Here is a 13,770-nt window from a genome sequence, read left to right on the forward strand (position 1 = left end):
TCTGTAACTTAATGTTTAAATAAATAAGCGCTAGGATGAAAAGTACATTATTCTCACCACACAATAGTAATATATTTTAATAGCTTGAGTATAGATTACTCAACAAAGGATTCACCTTAAAAGTAAATTTACTAATCAAGTAGCCCTCATGAGATAGGAATTTTACATGATTTTAAATGGAAAAGTATTTTCATTTTAGGTTGAAATTATTTTAATTCAACTTCAACATTTCATAACATTGGTAAGTATTCTGAATGTGTAATGATTTTTTCTAGAAATTGTTTCTAATGGTAGAGTATGCCAAACAACCATTTTATGCATCTAAAAACATCATTCTGTAATGATAGACTGTTCTGGGCTCTGTTAACTTTTTAAAGAAAAAAATTACATTTAATTATAAAATAAGAAACAGAATACTTTTTGCAAACATGTCTTACAAACCTCTTCTACCCACATTTTCTTTGTTTCCTCTTTGAAATCCCTTATTCCTTTCTTTTGATTCATCCTCATCACACTTCAGAACTAGACTAAAACTTTACCTACTTCAGAAAACCTTTTCTGACTAACCCTATCCCATTCTGATCATTCTTATCCTTTCTACTCCACTTCCTAACTCTCCCCTCCCTAGCACTTATGAACACATTTATGTTGAAGGCAAATATCATTACATTGAACTCCATGTGACAGGCAGTTTGTTTGGTTGAAATGGAATTTATTTGCAATGAATACATTGCTGAAAAATCACATTTCTAGTCTGTAGAAAGCTAATGCCTAGTGACTGTCATAGTTTAAATTAACCAATGAACAGTAGAAGTCTGAACACCACATGCAAGAATTGGTAATTTGTTTAGCCTTAAATGAGAATAGCTAGCATTTATATGTCACCTACTATGCGCAGGCACTGAGCTAAAGACTTTATAAATATTATCTAAGCAGAACCTCAGTATGATCCTGGGAGGCAGGTGCCATTAATTTCTATTATGATCCCCATCTCAGAGTTGAGGAAACTGAAACAGACAGGAGTTAAATGACTTGCCCTGGGTCACACAGGTAGTAATTGTATGAGGCTGGATTTGAATTCAGTTTTTCTTGACTTCAGGCCCAGCCATGGATGCAATGTTCCACATAGATTCTTATGTTAAATGCTATTAGCTAAGCCAAACAAAACCTGGACCAGCTACTGAGTGATGAGGTATTGATAAGGATGAAGATAGAAAGGGGGAAGCAATGTGTTAGTTAGAGGTGGGCAGGAAGAAAAGAAAAGGAGAAAGATTGGTGTGTGGTTGGCCATAGTAAAATGCCACTGATCACTCTCCCAGTTGTCCCTTGTTGATTTCCCCTTGTGTGTTCCTGAAACACTATAAGCATTCTCATTCGAGATGTTTCAGATAGGAATGGCTTGTGATAATTAATAAAATGATACTTTTGAATATGGGAAGAAATTGTGATACCTATTTTCCCATGTCTCCTTTTTTCCCCTCGCCTTCTTTAGGAGTTAACTTATATAAGTAATGTTTTTCCCCATGTAAATAGCATGCAGTAATGTCTTACTAGGGTAGAGGATGGAGAAAACTTTTTTACTGTTTTGGGGAGAGAATTTCTCACAAGAACAGGAAAGTCCTAATGTTGTGAACAGGTATTAAATCAGGTAGGTCTTAGTTATAGTGGAAAGAACACAGAAGTAGAGCTGGGGTGTTGCCACTGATTAGCTGTGCAGCTGTAGGAAAGTGATTTAAACTGATAGATATGTTGATTTCCTCTTCTGTAAAACATGGATAATAACACTTGCACTACTACCTTACCAATATACCTCACAGGGCACTTGTGAGAAAAATCCTTAACCACAAACCTGTCTGTGATGGACCCTTTGCCTTCTCTTTCATTCTGTCTTAGCCCTGCGCCCCGAACCTATCTGGGACATTTAACTGCTCATATGACTTATATGAGACCGAGTCACCAATTCTATTCCTTCCGCTGAGATGGAACACCACTAGGTTTACCACTTACCCTACAATGCAGCTTTGTGGCATTAATATGTGATAAAAATTAAGGCCCCCTGGGCCTTCCCATTTGCACCACTGATATATCATTCAAAATTCTATGTCTTTCCATCTGCCCTCTGATTGAACTTTCTTGAATATTGTATCTTCCCTCATTGAAGTATAACCTCCTTTAAAGCAGGAAGGTCTTCATTTTTATATTTGTTATCACTTACACCTAATATGGCAGTGTTTGTCATAAGAGTTTAATAAATGTATTTCATTCATCCAATGATATTTAAATGTGAAGTATCCAAATGGTCCCTTTGTCCCAGTGGAGTAATTACTTTTATTATCACATCGCAAAAAATGTCATCTGTTTAGGGTTGAAGCACAAACGTATCATGAAAGTCATCTATTAAAATCATGATTTCAAATACCACTTGTCTGTGGTGGGATTAGGAGTGGCATTTGCCTTCATTTTAGAGAAAGCTTCTTACCTACCCAGCTGGCTGATGGAAAAGTGCTACCCTGTTGATTATCTAATAAGAAATTATCTAATAGGACCATTTAGTTAATGTCTTCTGGATTTGATCCAGTCAGAGTTTACTGTCTATAGTTTTTTTTTTTTTTTCCTGCACAAAATCCACTGACTAAAATGTGATAAGGAAAAGAAGACCATTTCAAAGAGCTATAATGGGAAAGAAAAAAAAGATAATATTGAGTTTCATTTAGAGCAGGTTCGTGATAAATATTAGCAAAGAAATAGGAAATGCTGCAGCACTATTTTTATGTATATTAGAGTAGCAATGAGAGAGGAATTACCCTATCCAAACCAAAGGACATTGCTTGAAAGAGAAGCATGACCTAAAGGAACATGCTAAAGGCAAGATGTAAATGGTAACAGTATTGTCCTGCTGATAGACTATCTACTAATAATCCTGTAGCTAGCTCTTACCCCCATGGAGCATGAAGGAAATGTGGTGATTATTTTACTTTTTTCTCCCTTCCTTTATGCTTTTTTTCAGGCATTTATTCTCTAGTCCCATGATTTGTACTCCTCTGCCCATGGAGATGTTGGTTGTAATGAAATTTTAGATGATTAAAGAGAATACTGTTATTATTGCCTCTTCTACTACCACTCCAGATATAACTAAGAATATAATCATGCTTATTGACCTAAGATATCCAAACCCTACTTTTGCTGTTATACTGTGTGCCAATAGCTGGTATAATGGATAAAGCACTGGGCCTGGAGTCAGGAAGACTAATCTTCCTCAGTTCAAATATGGCCTCAGACTCTTACTAGCTGTGTGACCTTGAGTAAGTAACTTAACCCTGTTTGCTTCAGTTCCTCAACTCTAAAATGAGCTGGAAAAGAAAATGGTAACCACTTCAGTATGTTGGCCAAGAAAAACTAAAATGGAGTCAAAAAGAGTCAGACATGACTGAAATGACTGAACATCAACATTTAGCTAGTTTAACATCAGTGCAATGGCCTATAAGCAGTCTAGGTATTATTGATCTGAATAAACTATGAAAAGAACAAAGTTCTCTCCTGTAATAAAGTATGATTTTTTTCAGAACAATCTAAGTGCTTTCTACTGAAATTAATCATTCATTAACATTTCACCACCTTCTCACAATGTCCCAACAACCTGCACTCTCCTCCAGCTATTGTGCTTCACTGATTACTTGTATATTTTCATTATCAAAGCTAATTTTATACTTCCATTAATTTCTCAATTTTGTACACATCTATTAATCTTTAAAAACCTTCATTTTCTTTTCTTCACAGTGTCAAAATATTTAAACTTGTACAACTGGATGAGAAGTTTTCCTTTCTATGCAGAAAACTATCTCCCTTGTGGTCATAAGTAATAAAGCTATGCTTTGATTAAACTATAAATTAATGTATTTTGGCTTATTTTTTGACAGCACAAGATAAAATATTTTCCCCTCTTTTCTCTCTACTCTTCTCTTTTCCTCTTCTCTCCTTTGTCTCCTCCCCTCCCGTATGGATGCTTCTGCCTTCACTGGAAATCCCTACTTAAAGCATTCCATATGTTCCAGGATCTATTTATTAGAAGTTGGGAAAGCTTCCAAATCAGTAGAGCATTCTAACTCTTAGAATTTGTAGCATCCACAGGACTAAGGCTTCATTTACTAGAATTCACTTGTTCTCCTTTTCTGGTTCAACCTTTCTTTCATAATCATCAGTATTCTGGCTATATCCTTCTAAGCTGGACTGGAAGGAGGAATTAATGCTGTTTCTCTTTAGTTTTCATGACAATTCTGTCTGTTTCATTTTTATAACTTTGCTTGAGTCTACATAGAAGAGCTGGGCTCATCTAGAAGCAATCTTAATAGCAAGTATATTTAATCTTCCACCATCCTTCTCTCTGATGTTCTACAAATGAATTAATATTCTAAATTTGCATGACCTTTGACTTCCTTATGTAGTCACTTGACAATATCAGCAGTTTGCTGATGGAGACTTTTCATACATCATCTGGGTTCTTTTTCCAACAACTGATTCACACTGGTAGAGCTTCTATTTGAAATTACTTTCAACAATGAAAATCCCTTCTTCCACCAATATTATATTTGTCAAATATGCCTTATTATATATGTCAGAATTCAATTGCTTTAATTGTATTCACTATAGTTTTCTCAGGCAGCTAGGTGGTACAGTGGATAGAGGCCAGGCCTGGAGTCAGGAAGACTCATCTTTGTGAATTCAAATCTGGCCTTAGACACTTGCTAGCTATATGAATTTGGGCAATTCACTTAACCCTGTTTGCCTTAGTTTCTTCTTCTGTAAAATGAGCTGGAGACAGAAATAGGAAACCACTGCAGTATCTTTGCCAAGAAAACTTCAAATGGGGTCATGAAGAGTTGGACATAACTGAACAACAATTTTTTCTCACAATTATTCTTTCTTCTAGATTTGGACTAATTTTGATTTTTGTTTTAAACAAAGAAACAGTCTTGACTTTACATAGGCAGATGATTCAAGAATGACTTGCTCATTAATCACAAGTCATTTCCTGTCTTTTAAAATGTAATCAATTTCACTTTGGAGGGGGTTGTTATATCATTCGGTACTAGCTATGTCGGAGCATTCTTCTTTACTTTGAAGTATTAATGACATAAGGCTTCTTTTCAGCCTGCAATTCTTTTTGTTTCTTTAGTTCCTTATTCCTGATCCATACTTTCTAAAGTATTTATTTACATGCTTACTTTTTCTCATACTTACACTGAAGTTACTAAATATAAAAGTATATGGAAGCAAAGCACATTATAATTGTGCAAAGTCTACAACTTGATTATAAACTGAAAAAAGGGTCAAGCAAAAAGTAAAATGGATACAGAAGCTTATGATCCATCTATGTGAATAAACACTTGCCAACCCTGCTCTAACTCTATTGTAAGATTCTGGAGGATAATAGTCAAAATGATTACCAGTTGTTTTCAGTAGCTCTCAGCATGTCATTTGCATAGAATGTTCTTTGGCACTTTTTTTTTTGAGCAAAAGAGTTGCAGCTAAGTATATATAAAATTGTTGACCTTGCCTTTATGGAAATATGTGTATAATACTAGGACTGCTGCAGCCTAGCAGCATATTCTTTTCCATCTCTTCTTTGTGTTACGTGAGGGTGTTGAATAAGATGATCTCTTAACATCCCTTGCAACTCTAAATTATAGGGTCCCATGACCCTGCAAGCAGCAATTTTCTGCTTAGAAGTTAATTTTTTTTTTCCTGGCAAAATCCAGGAAAAACAAAGGCTAGTCTCATCTTATAACTTTTCAGTCTTTTTTCCCCTAAGTTGAGAGGAAAATTCCTGAAGCTCTACCCATGCCCAGATAAAACATTTTTTGAAATGTCAAATGTGTATTCAGTAGCAGCTATTTTGGGATGGTGCATTTAGCTCTGGGGAAGTTTGTGTTTCCCTGATATACATTGAGCATTTAGCTAGTAATTCACACAGGAACTGAAAATGAGTAAGGAACTATAAACTGTAGAAATCACTATGAATACTCTCAAAATAAATCTATTTATAAGGACATAACTGATGGTAATCTTGTGTTTGCTTATAATAATATTAGAAGTCTTGTAGGTTTGTTCCTATAGCAACCTAGCAAACTATACTCTGGGTTCAAATCTTGATTCTGCTACTAAATATTTGCATGCCTTTATTTTAACATAGGATTGATCTAAATTCATAAGTAAATGAAAGCAAAACCTCACTAAATAATATGTAAGTTATGGTCCTTTATTTGTAGGAGAGAGGAAAATCTAGTATCCTTGCTTTTGAGAGAGAGACAGGGCAGGCAGAAGGGGCAAAGGAGAAATTTAGAGTCATTTTAGTGAACGCATATACATATCCTTCCTCTTTTTCTCCTCTATTCTTAACACATGTTCTGAAGGTGTTTTACTTATTAGTTACATTTTTTTTTCAGATAAAATTACTCTCAGGCAGCTGGGTGGCCCAGTGGACAAAGCATGTTACTTGGAGTTAGGAAGACAAGTTGGAATCCATCCTCAGTTACATTCTAGCTATGTGACCCTGAACAAGTCACTTAACCACTCTTAACCTCAGTGTAAATGGATATAATAATAATAGTGCAGAATTCACAGGGTTGTTGTGGGGATCAAATAAGTTAACATATGAAAAGCAATTTGCAAACCCTAAAGTGATATAGAAATGCTAGCTCTTATCTTCACTAGTTCTCACACATACACTCTCTCTCTCTCTCTCTCTCTCTCTCTCTCTCTCTCTCTCTCTCTCTGTCTGTCTGTCTCTCTGTCCCCCTTTTCCCCTCTCTCTCTTTCCCCCGTCTCTCTCTCTCTCTTTCTCTCCATCCTCCTCTCCTGCCTCTCCCTCTCCCTCTCCCTTTTCCTTCCCCTTTCCCTCTCCCTCTCCCCCTTTCTGCCTCCTTCCGTCATCATATGTATGATGAATTCATACACCTGAACAAATATATTCATAATGTTGATCTGTATATATGTGTATATAGTTAGATAAGTTTTTCTTAACAACCAAGTTATATTTAAATGGGAAATAATGACTAAATATAAAATATGGCTACACACAGATATATATGTTTGTATATACATATACATACACACACACACACATCTATAGTTGCCAATTTGAAGATATGTAATTATCCATCAATAGGAAAGATAAGTCTGACTTAGATCTATTTTGTATATTTTTCAATAAATGATGAAATGAATAAAGTCATAAGAAAGGGGGAAATGGGAATCTAGCTACCTATTAAATATTTCAGGTGGAAATTGTTATTCTGGAAAAAGTCTATCCAGTGAACCAGTAACTAGATTACTAGCCAGGAATCACTGGTCTATTTGGGGTCTAAACAAGAACATAGGAATATACATTTAGATGACCCATAACTAGTTATTTTGTAAGGAACAAAATAAAACAAAATAACTATGTTTGAATGTAAAGTTTTGATAGAATATCAATACAATATTCTAACTCTGAGATATGTGAAATTTTAATTAAATCTGCCATGGCCATTAACACTATTTTATTAGGACATTATGTTGAAATTGAAGAATGATCATCTTTTGTTCTATATGATAACTTATACTGCATAGTGTATTCATTTGTGTGATATATGATAGAGAAAGAAAGGAAGAAAGAAGGAAAAAAAGAAAAGAAAATGAAAGGAAGAATGAAATATGGATAGAAATGGTAATATGTTGACATAGACTTTGTCCTTAAGTATTTTACAGGTTATATAAGCCATCTCTGACTCACTCCTTTCCAGCCTATCTTTGCTATTAAAGCTAGATATTTCCTTAAATATAATGTAATCATGTTTAAAACCGCTGCTCAAAAACCTTCACTGATTTCTTCTACTTCTAGTAAAGTTTCATTTCTTAGCTTTCCCTTCCAGAATCTCTGCAATCTGTCACCAGTCTTATCTTTCTCAGCCTACTTGATACTATACCTCTTTCAGTGTTCTTGCCTAATTGAATCCATTATTTCATGAATATTCCCCACCATATATGACCTCCTGGCCTTTGAAACCTATGCCTGAAATGCCCTACTCCTACTAAATGAAATGTTACTTGCTATAATTCAAATGTCATGTCTTTCATGCACCTTCCCCAATCTCCTCAACCTCCTTTTAGGATCCTCTCTTTTTTATTCTAATTGTTTGTCTCTTATACACACAGCATGTTATTTTTCTTTTTAGCCTTATGTTGATGTCCAATTCACAACAAGGTATTATGCTTTCAGAGGGCAGGGTTATTTGGGTTATTTTTTGTGTTTGTTCTATTTAGGGTCATGGTGTTTTTCCAATAGTAGTTGATTCATAGGGGTAGATTTTACATAAATTTGAATGTGTCAGAGGCTTTCACTTCACAGTAAGGGTCTATGTATACTTTTGGGAATTTTTTTTAATGTAACTGGCATTTTCTCTTATCTGACAAAGAGTATCTAAGAATCTCACTTTGTGATGCTGCCATGTGTATTATGAACAACTACACTCATAAGCACACAGTTCACAAAAGTCCAAGAGGGAAAGTTATTTTTTTAATAAAGCTTATATCAGAGCTTAGGAAACAACAACAACAACAAAGATATCCTATGATGAACAGACTTTTCATTGGAGACCTATTTTATAACATCCTTGTACCATATGAGCTTTCCAGGGGGTACCTCCACTTGGAGGTCTAAAGTAGAACATCCCTCTTATAACTCTGCTAAGCTCCTATCATGTGGTAGTGGTATTGCTTCATGACAGGGTGCCTCCTGGGGCTCTGTTTAAAGTAACTCCTCAAGTCCTTTGCTAGAGAAAACCATCTGCATGTCATCACTCCTTGCCAGCAAATCCCTAGTTTGTCAGTAGATTCAATTCTCCCTGTTTCACAGCTCTAACTAAATGCCTGCCAAGATAGTTGCACTCTGAAGCATCCCTCATGTGCTCTGCTTTATCCTAACCTGTGACTACTCCAAAGTTTGCCTACAGAATAGGAACATATTTGTTTGCAGGCGGATCCCAGTCACTGACCAAAGGTCTAGGCATATAGTTTTCAAAGTGTGATTGTCCTGTCTTCCTCTCACTGCTAATATGTTATATCTCTCAACAGAATGGACATTCACCATCGATCTGGAACCATAACAAAGTATTACAACATCTCTCTAAATGATTATTACTTGCCCTAAAGCATTTTTTCTGAACAATTGTGAAGAGTTGTTCAAGTTATGCTAACCTAAGAGTTTTTAATTTTTGGTATTTGTGTGTGAGTTTGTGAGTATGTATGACATGGATCTATTTTTGTGGTAGAGTAAAACCTATAGACACCTTCTCAAATATAATTTTAAATGCATAAAATAAAATATGGAGGATTGCAAAAGAAACTAGCTATACTGGAATATGGTTATCATTTTTTTTAAGTTCATGGACCTTAGGTTAAGAATCTCTGCTTAAGCTACTATGAACCTTCTTCCATAAAGTGGAGGGAATTGGTAATTTGACACTGCACATTCCTTGAAAGAAATACAGATTAAAAATATTTGATATTATAAAATATATAAAGGGAAACTTAAGAAAATACAGCAGAAGAGAGAAAAATTACAAGGGGTTATAGATTTGTCTAGAAAAAGTATTAAAGGGAAAAAAGGAAGTTTGAGTGAATGAAACAAAAAGCTTTCTATATCAGCAATTAGTCAATTAACATTTACTAACTACCTACTATGTACCAGTCATTGTATTAAGTGTTGGGGATACAATGAAAGATAAAAGACAGCACCTACCTTCAGGGACTTCACAGTATGATGGGGGAGACAAAATGCAAACCATTATGTAAAAACTATGTACAGGATAAATGAAATAATCGACAGAAGGAAGGCACTAGAATCAGGAGAGATCTGGAAAGTCTCCCTGCACAAGGCACTGTTATAAATATTATCTCATTTGATTCTCACAACAAACCTGGGTGGTAGGTGCTATCATTATTTCCATTTTAGAGTTGAGAAAACTGAGGTAAGCAGAGGTGGTTAAGTGACTTACCCAGGGTCACACAGCTTGTAAGTGTCTGAGGAAGTATTTGAACTCATGTCTTCCTGACTCCAGGCACAATACTTTATCCGCTGTGCAACAAGCTGTCTCTGATCTAGCAAAGTATGCTAAGAGAGCAATCATGTAGATGGGAAAAGAACTAGCAAGGAGTAATGTGAAAACCTAGAGAGAAGAGATTACCAAGGAAAAAGAATCATTGGCAATGTCTAAATCTGCAGTGAAATCAGGAAAGGAAGAGGATTGAAAAGGGGTACTGTTAGCTATACAGTTCTTCCTGGTCTCAGAGTTTCTACAGGGTGCTGCTCTGATGGACACATCTGGCAGTAGATGCTGACATAGCTCTTGGTGATCCACTTCCTGACTCATCTAAAAGCTGTGACTCTTGCTCAAGAAAATAATGGATGCTTTCAAACTTTGTCAGCTTAAAAACTTGTCAGTTTGAAAACCCATAGGCATATCTAGCTTTTTTTTAACTTTTCAAAAATTCAGAAGCACTTGCCTAAGAACCAGCAACATTCTTCTTGGGTTTTCTTGCTTTCTTCCCAAGAACCTTGGCCACTAAGGCCCATAGATGCTCAACCCCATTTAACAAACTATTATTTAAAACAAATAACAGGGCTCTCTCAGGTAGCTAATGTCCTTAAACATAACCTTTCTTTGGAGTACTTGCTCTAGGGATTTGGGTTCCTTCATAAGACACCTTGCCCTAGCTTATAATAAGTATTTTTTTTAACTCTGAAGGTTAGACTCTAAGGCAGACAATTTTGATTTGGCCAGTATTTACCAAACAGTTTCAAACCCTAATTCTCTTCCATTCTCTCATTTGAATAATAGCCAGGGACATATGGTTAGCTCAGGGGACGAGATGCTTGTTTCTGTAATGGTAATCAGGGCGAGACTTTTTTGTTTTCTCTTTTTGAATGCTAAGGTAATCAAGTACCTTTGATGAGTCTGGCCTTTCAAATGTAATAGCAAGCAAAATGTACTTTTTGTTGTCTCTTGTTTCTTCCATTGAATCAAGAGTGTTTGAACTGCTTAAGAAACAAGAAAGCCTAGTTCACATAGGTTTGAGTTGCATGGTTGTGAGGCCCTTTGACCATGAATAAGTGTATACAAACTCAGAGGTTATCATTTTGTCTTTGGGGGAACACTCATTGAAAGAGTGTTGGTGACAAGACTCTGTGTAAACTGTTGAAACAGCACCCCGCCACACACCCCAGCTTTGAAAACCCAGATGTTGGTGCTTCTCTGGTAACTATGTATTGTGATTTGGTTAGCCTGAAATGTTGATCTGTTTATATTGTCGCTGTTTGTAATTTCTGTTTGTATTTGCTCTGAAGTTCAGGGTGCTGGATTTTCCCCCTCAACTAAGTGAATGTTATACATATGTTTAATTAAAGTAAGATTGTTAACTTCTTACAGTTGCTTTCCTTAGAAAAGCAGATCAAAGGAGCTGTGCTGGCAGCCCTTCTGTGTGCTGGTGGTGTTGGCCTTACACAGCCATAGCAGCCGGTGGCAACATTGTTGTTACAGTTTCTTTTACCAGCCCAACCCTTTTCCTGGCCTTTTTCAATGTAGATATAGCCAGCTGCAAGAAAGGTTCAGAGAGTTTGGGTGACACACCTCAATATTTTATTTTGTCCTACTTTTACTATTTATATTTTTTTTCTAAGCATAATATCTGGGGAACATATGGTTGAGACTTCAAGTGGATTTTTTGTTTTCTTGGGTCATTAAATCTTTTAACATTTTATTCACTTTACCTCATAATACAGCAGTACATTTTAGAATGAACTTACATGGCTTTGTATGTTCAGTTTTAGATTTTTTTTAAAGAAATGAATTGGGAAAATTCAACATCTTTAGTTTACACATAATGAACCTGAGGCTAAGATTTTGGAAGCTCTTGTCATTTAGGTAATTCCCACTTGCATTTTCTCTTCATTGAACAACAAAACACAAAATAATATGTGTAATACAATTCTAATTAAGCAATACAAGGAATCAAAATCAAAATTGACATATTGAAATTAGGTATCATCACTAGAGAATAGATTCAGTGAAGAATTTAGGGAAGGGGAAGTGTCTTTTTTATAAAAAATTGCATTAAATTGTCTTGTTTAAAAAGTTCAATTTTGTGTTCCTGCCTCCCCCACAAAAATAGGTTGTGATAGCTGAAACTTCCTGCAATCATTTCTTTAGGTGTTGCAACTAGCTAGCCTTGGTATAAATTCAAACTCTGAGCAGTATTTTTGAGTAGGTACCTAACTTTGTATGTCTATGATTCAAACTTTTTAAATTGATACATACAATGTACATATTTTAATGTTTTATGTCTGTTAATGACATTTCCCTTCCTTAGAGTATCAAGGAAACTTGAGTTCTTGAAGGCCAGGATAGCAAAACCCAAGTTTTGTAAAGGCTTCCATTTTTGATTCTCTCCATCATCCAGATTAGTTAGATGAGCCTAGAGGTTTATCACAAGGATTTATTTTTGTTTATTTATTTTGTGTCCATAGCAACTCACAAAAAATAGTCTATTAAGGCACATACATGTTGTTGCCCATATCAGTGAAGGGAATACCCATAATTAAGAAATCATAGACCCTTGAAATTCCAAAGAAATTATATTTTATCAACCATTTATAATTCACCTTTTGAAACTTTATAGGTTATATTTTTTCAGATATTTTGAAAGATTTGATTTCAGCAAGATAATACATTTTACATGGAAAACAGCATATGGATTTGTGCTTGTGACTGGTCTTTTTTATCTGCATTAATGCAGAAAGTATGTAAATTCGTCAGAAGACTTGCTTGTTAGCGTATGGAGCCACTACATAAATAACACACTGCAATCTTGTGTACATGTACTTGTACATGTATGTCTTACAGCTGTCATTTCAAGAAACCAAGAAGGGCCAGGAGAGATGGGGAAAGCAGTGCGGATTCCTAAAGATGACCAAGAGAAAATGAAAGAACTGTTTAAAATCAACCAATTTAACCTTATGGCCAGTGATTTGATTGCACTTAACAGAAGTCTCCCAGATGTAAGATTAGAAGGGTAAGTTGAAAATTGTTTCAGAATCTTATCCATTTAATACTCAATAAATCACAGATTATTTTAATGTCTGAAGAAATACTATAGTGAAGAGTTAATGCCATTTCATTTTCAGAATATCTTTCAGAATGGCTCTGAAACTTATAATGGAAGTATTTGGTGTGAAATATATACGTTTGATAAAAGTAGATTGTAGCTACATGGACCTTCAACATATGTGATTTGCAAAAATCTCATACTACACTGGTTTAGAAGACTTTCATGGGCCCTTTGTACTTTGTTTTATCTTGTTTTCTTTTATGGGGAGCAGAAAGCCTGTTCTGGCAAATTTATTTGTCAGCATAGGAAGGTTTGTTTTCTTTTGCTATGAAAAATAATCAGCTTAGCTATTCCAATATGGAAATAACCTATGACCTGTGTGATTTTATATGCTTTTTTTTATTTCTATTTATTATGACTACCAGTAACTGGCTAAGTAATTTGCCCAGCTATCTATAATGAAAACACTCAGTTATCAGGCAATAGTGTGGGAAGCATGTACGTGGAACTAATAATTTTACACAAAAAATGCAGTTAGAAAATTAAAATTGCATTTGATTAATTGGAATCTTTTTTTTTCTAGATAGCAGAATATATTGTGAAATGAACATAGTAAAAACTAGAATA

General features: G+C 35.1%; 1 protein-coding gene across 1 annotated transcript in view; it reads left to right on the forward strand.

Moving 5' to 3' along the window:
• The window catches only part of GALNT13 (polypeptide N-acetylgalactosaminyltransferase 13), a 705,305-nt gene that overhangs the window by 228,424 nt on the left and 463,111 nt on the right, over nucleotides 1-13,770 (forward strand). The window contains exon 2 of the mRNA XM_036747971.1: nucleotides 12,939-13,107. Coding sequence (XP_036603866.1) covers nucleotides 12,939-13,107 — 169 coding nt within the window. The remainder of the gene's footprint in view (nucleotides 1-12,938; nucleotides 13,108-13,770) is intronic.

This window comes from Trichosurus vulpecula, chromosome 2, assembly GCF_011100635.1.
Source record: "Trichosurus vulpecula isolate mTriVul1 chromosome 2, mTriVul1.pri, whole genome shotgun sequence".
In the NCBI taxonomy this organism is placed as follows: domain Eukaryota; kingdom Metazoa; phylum Chordata; class Mammalia; order Diprotodontia; family Phalangeridae; genus Trichosurus; species Trichosurus vulpecula.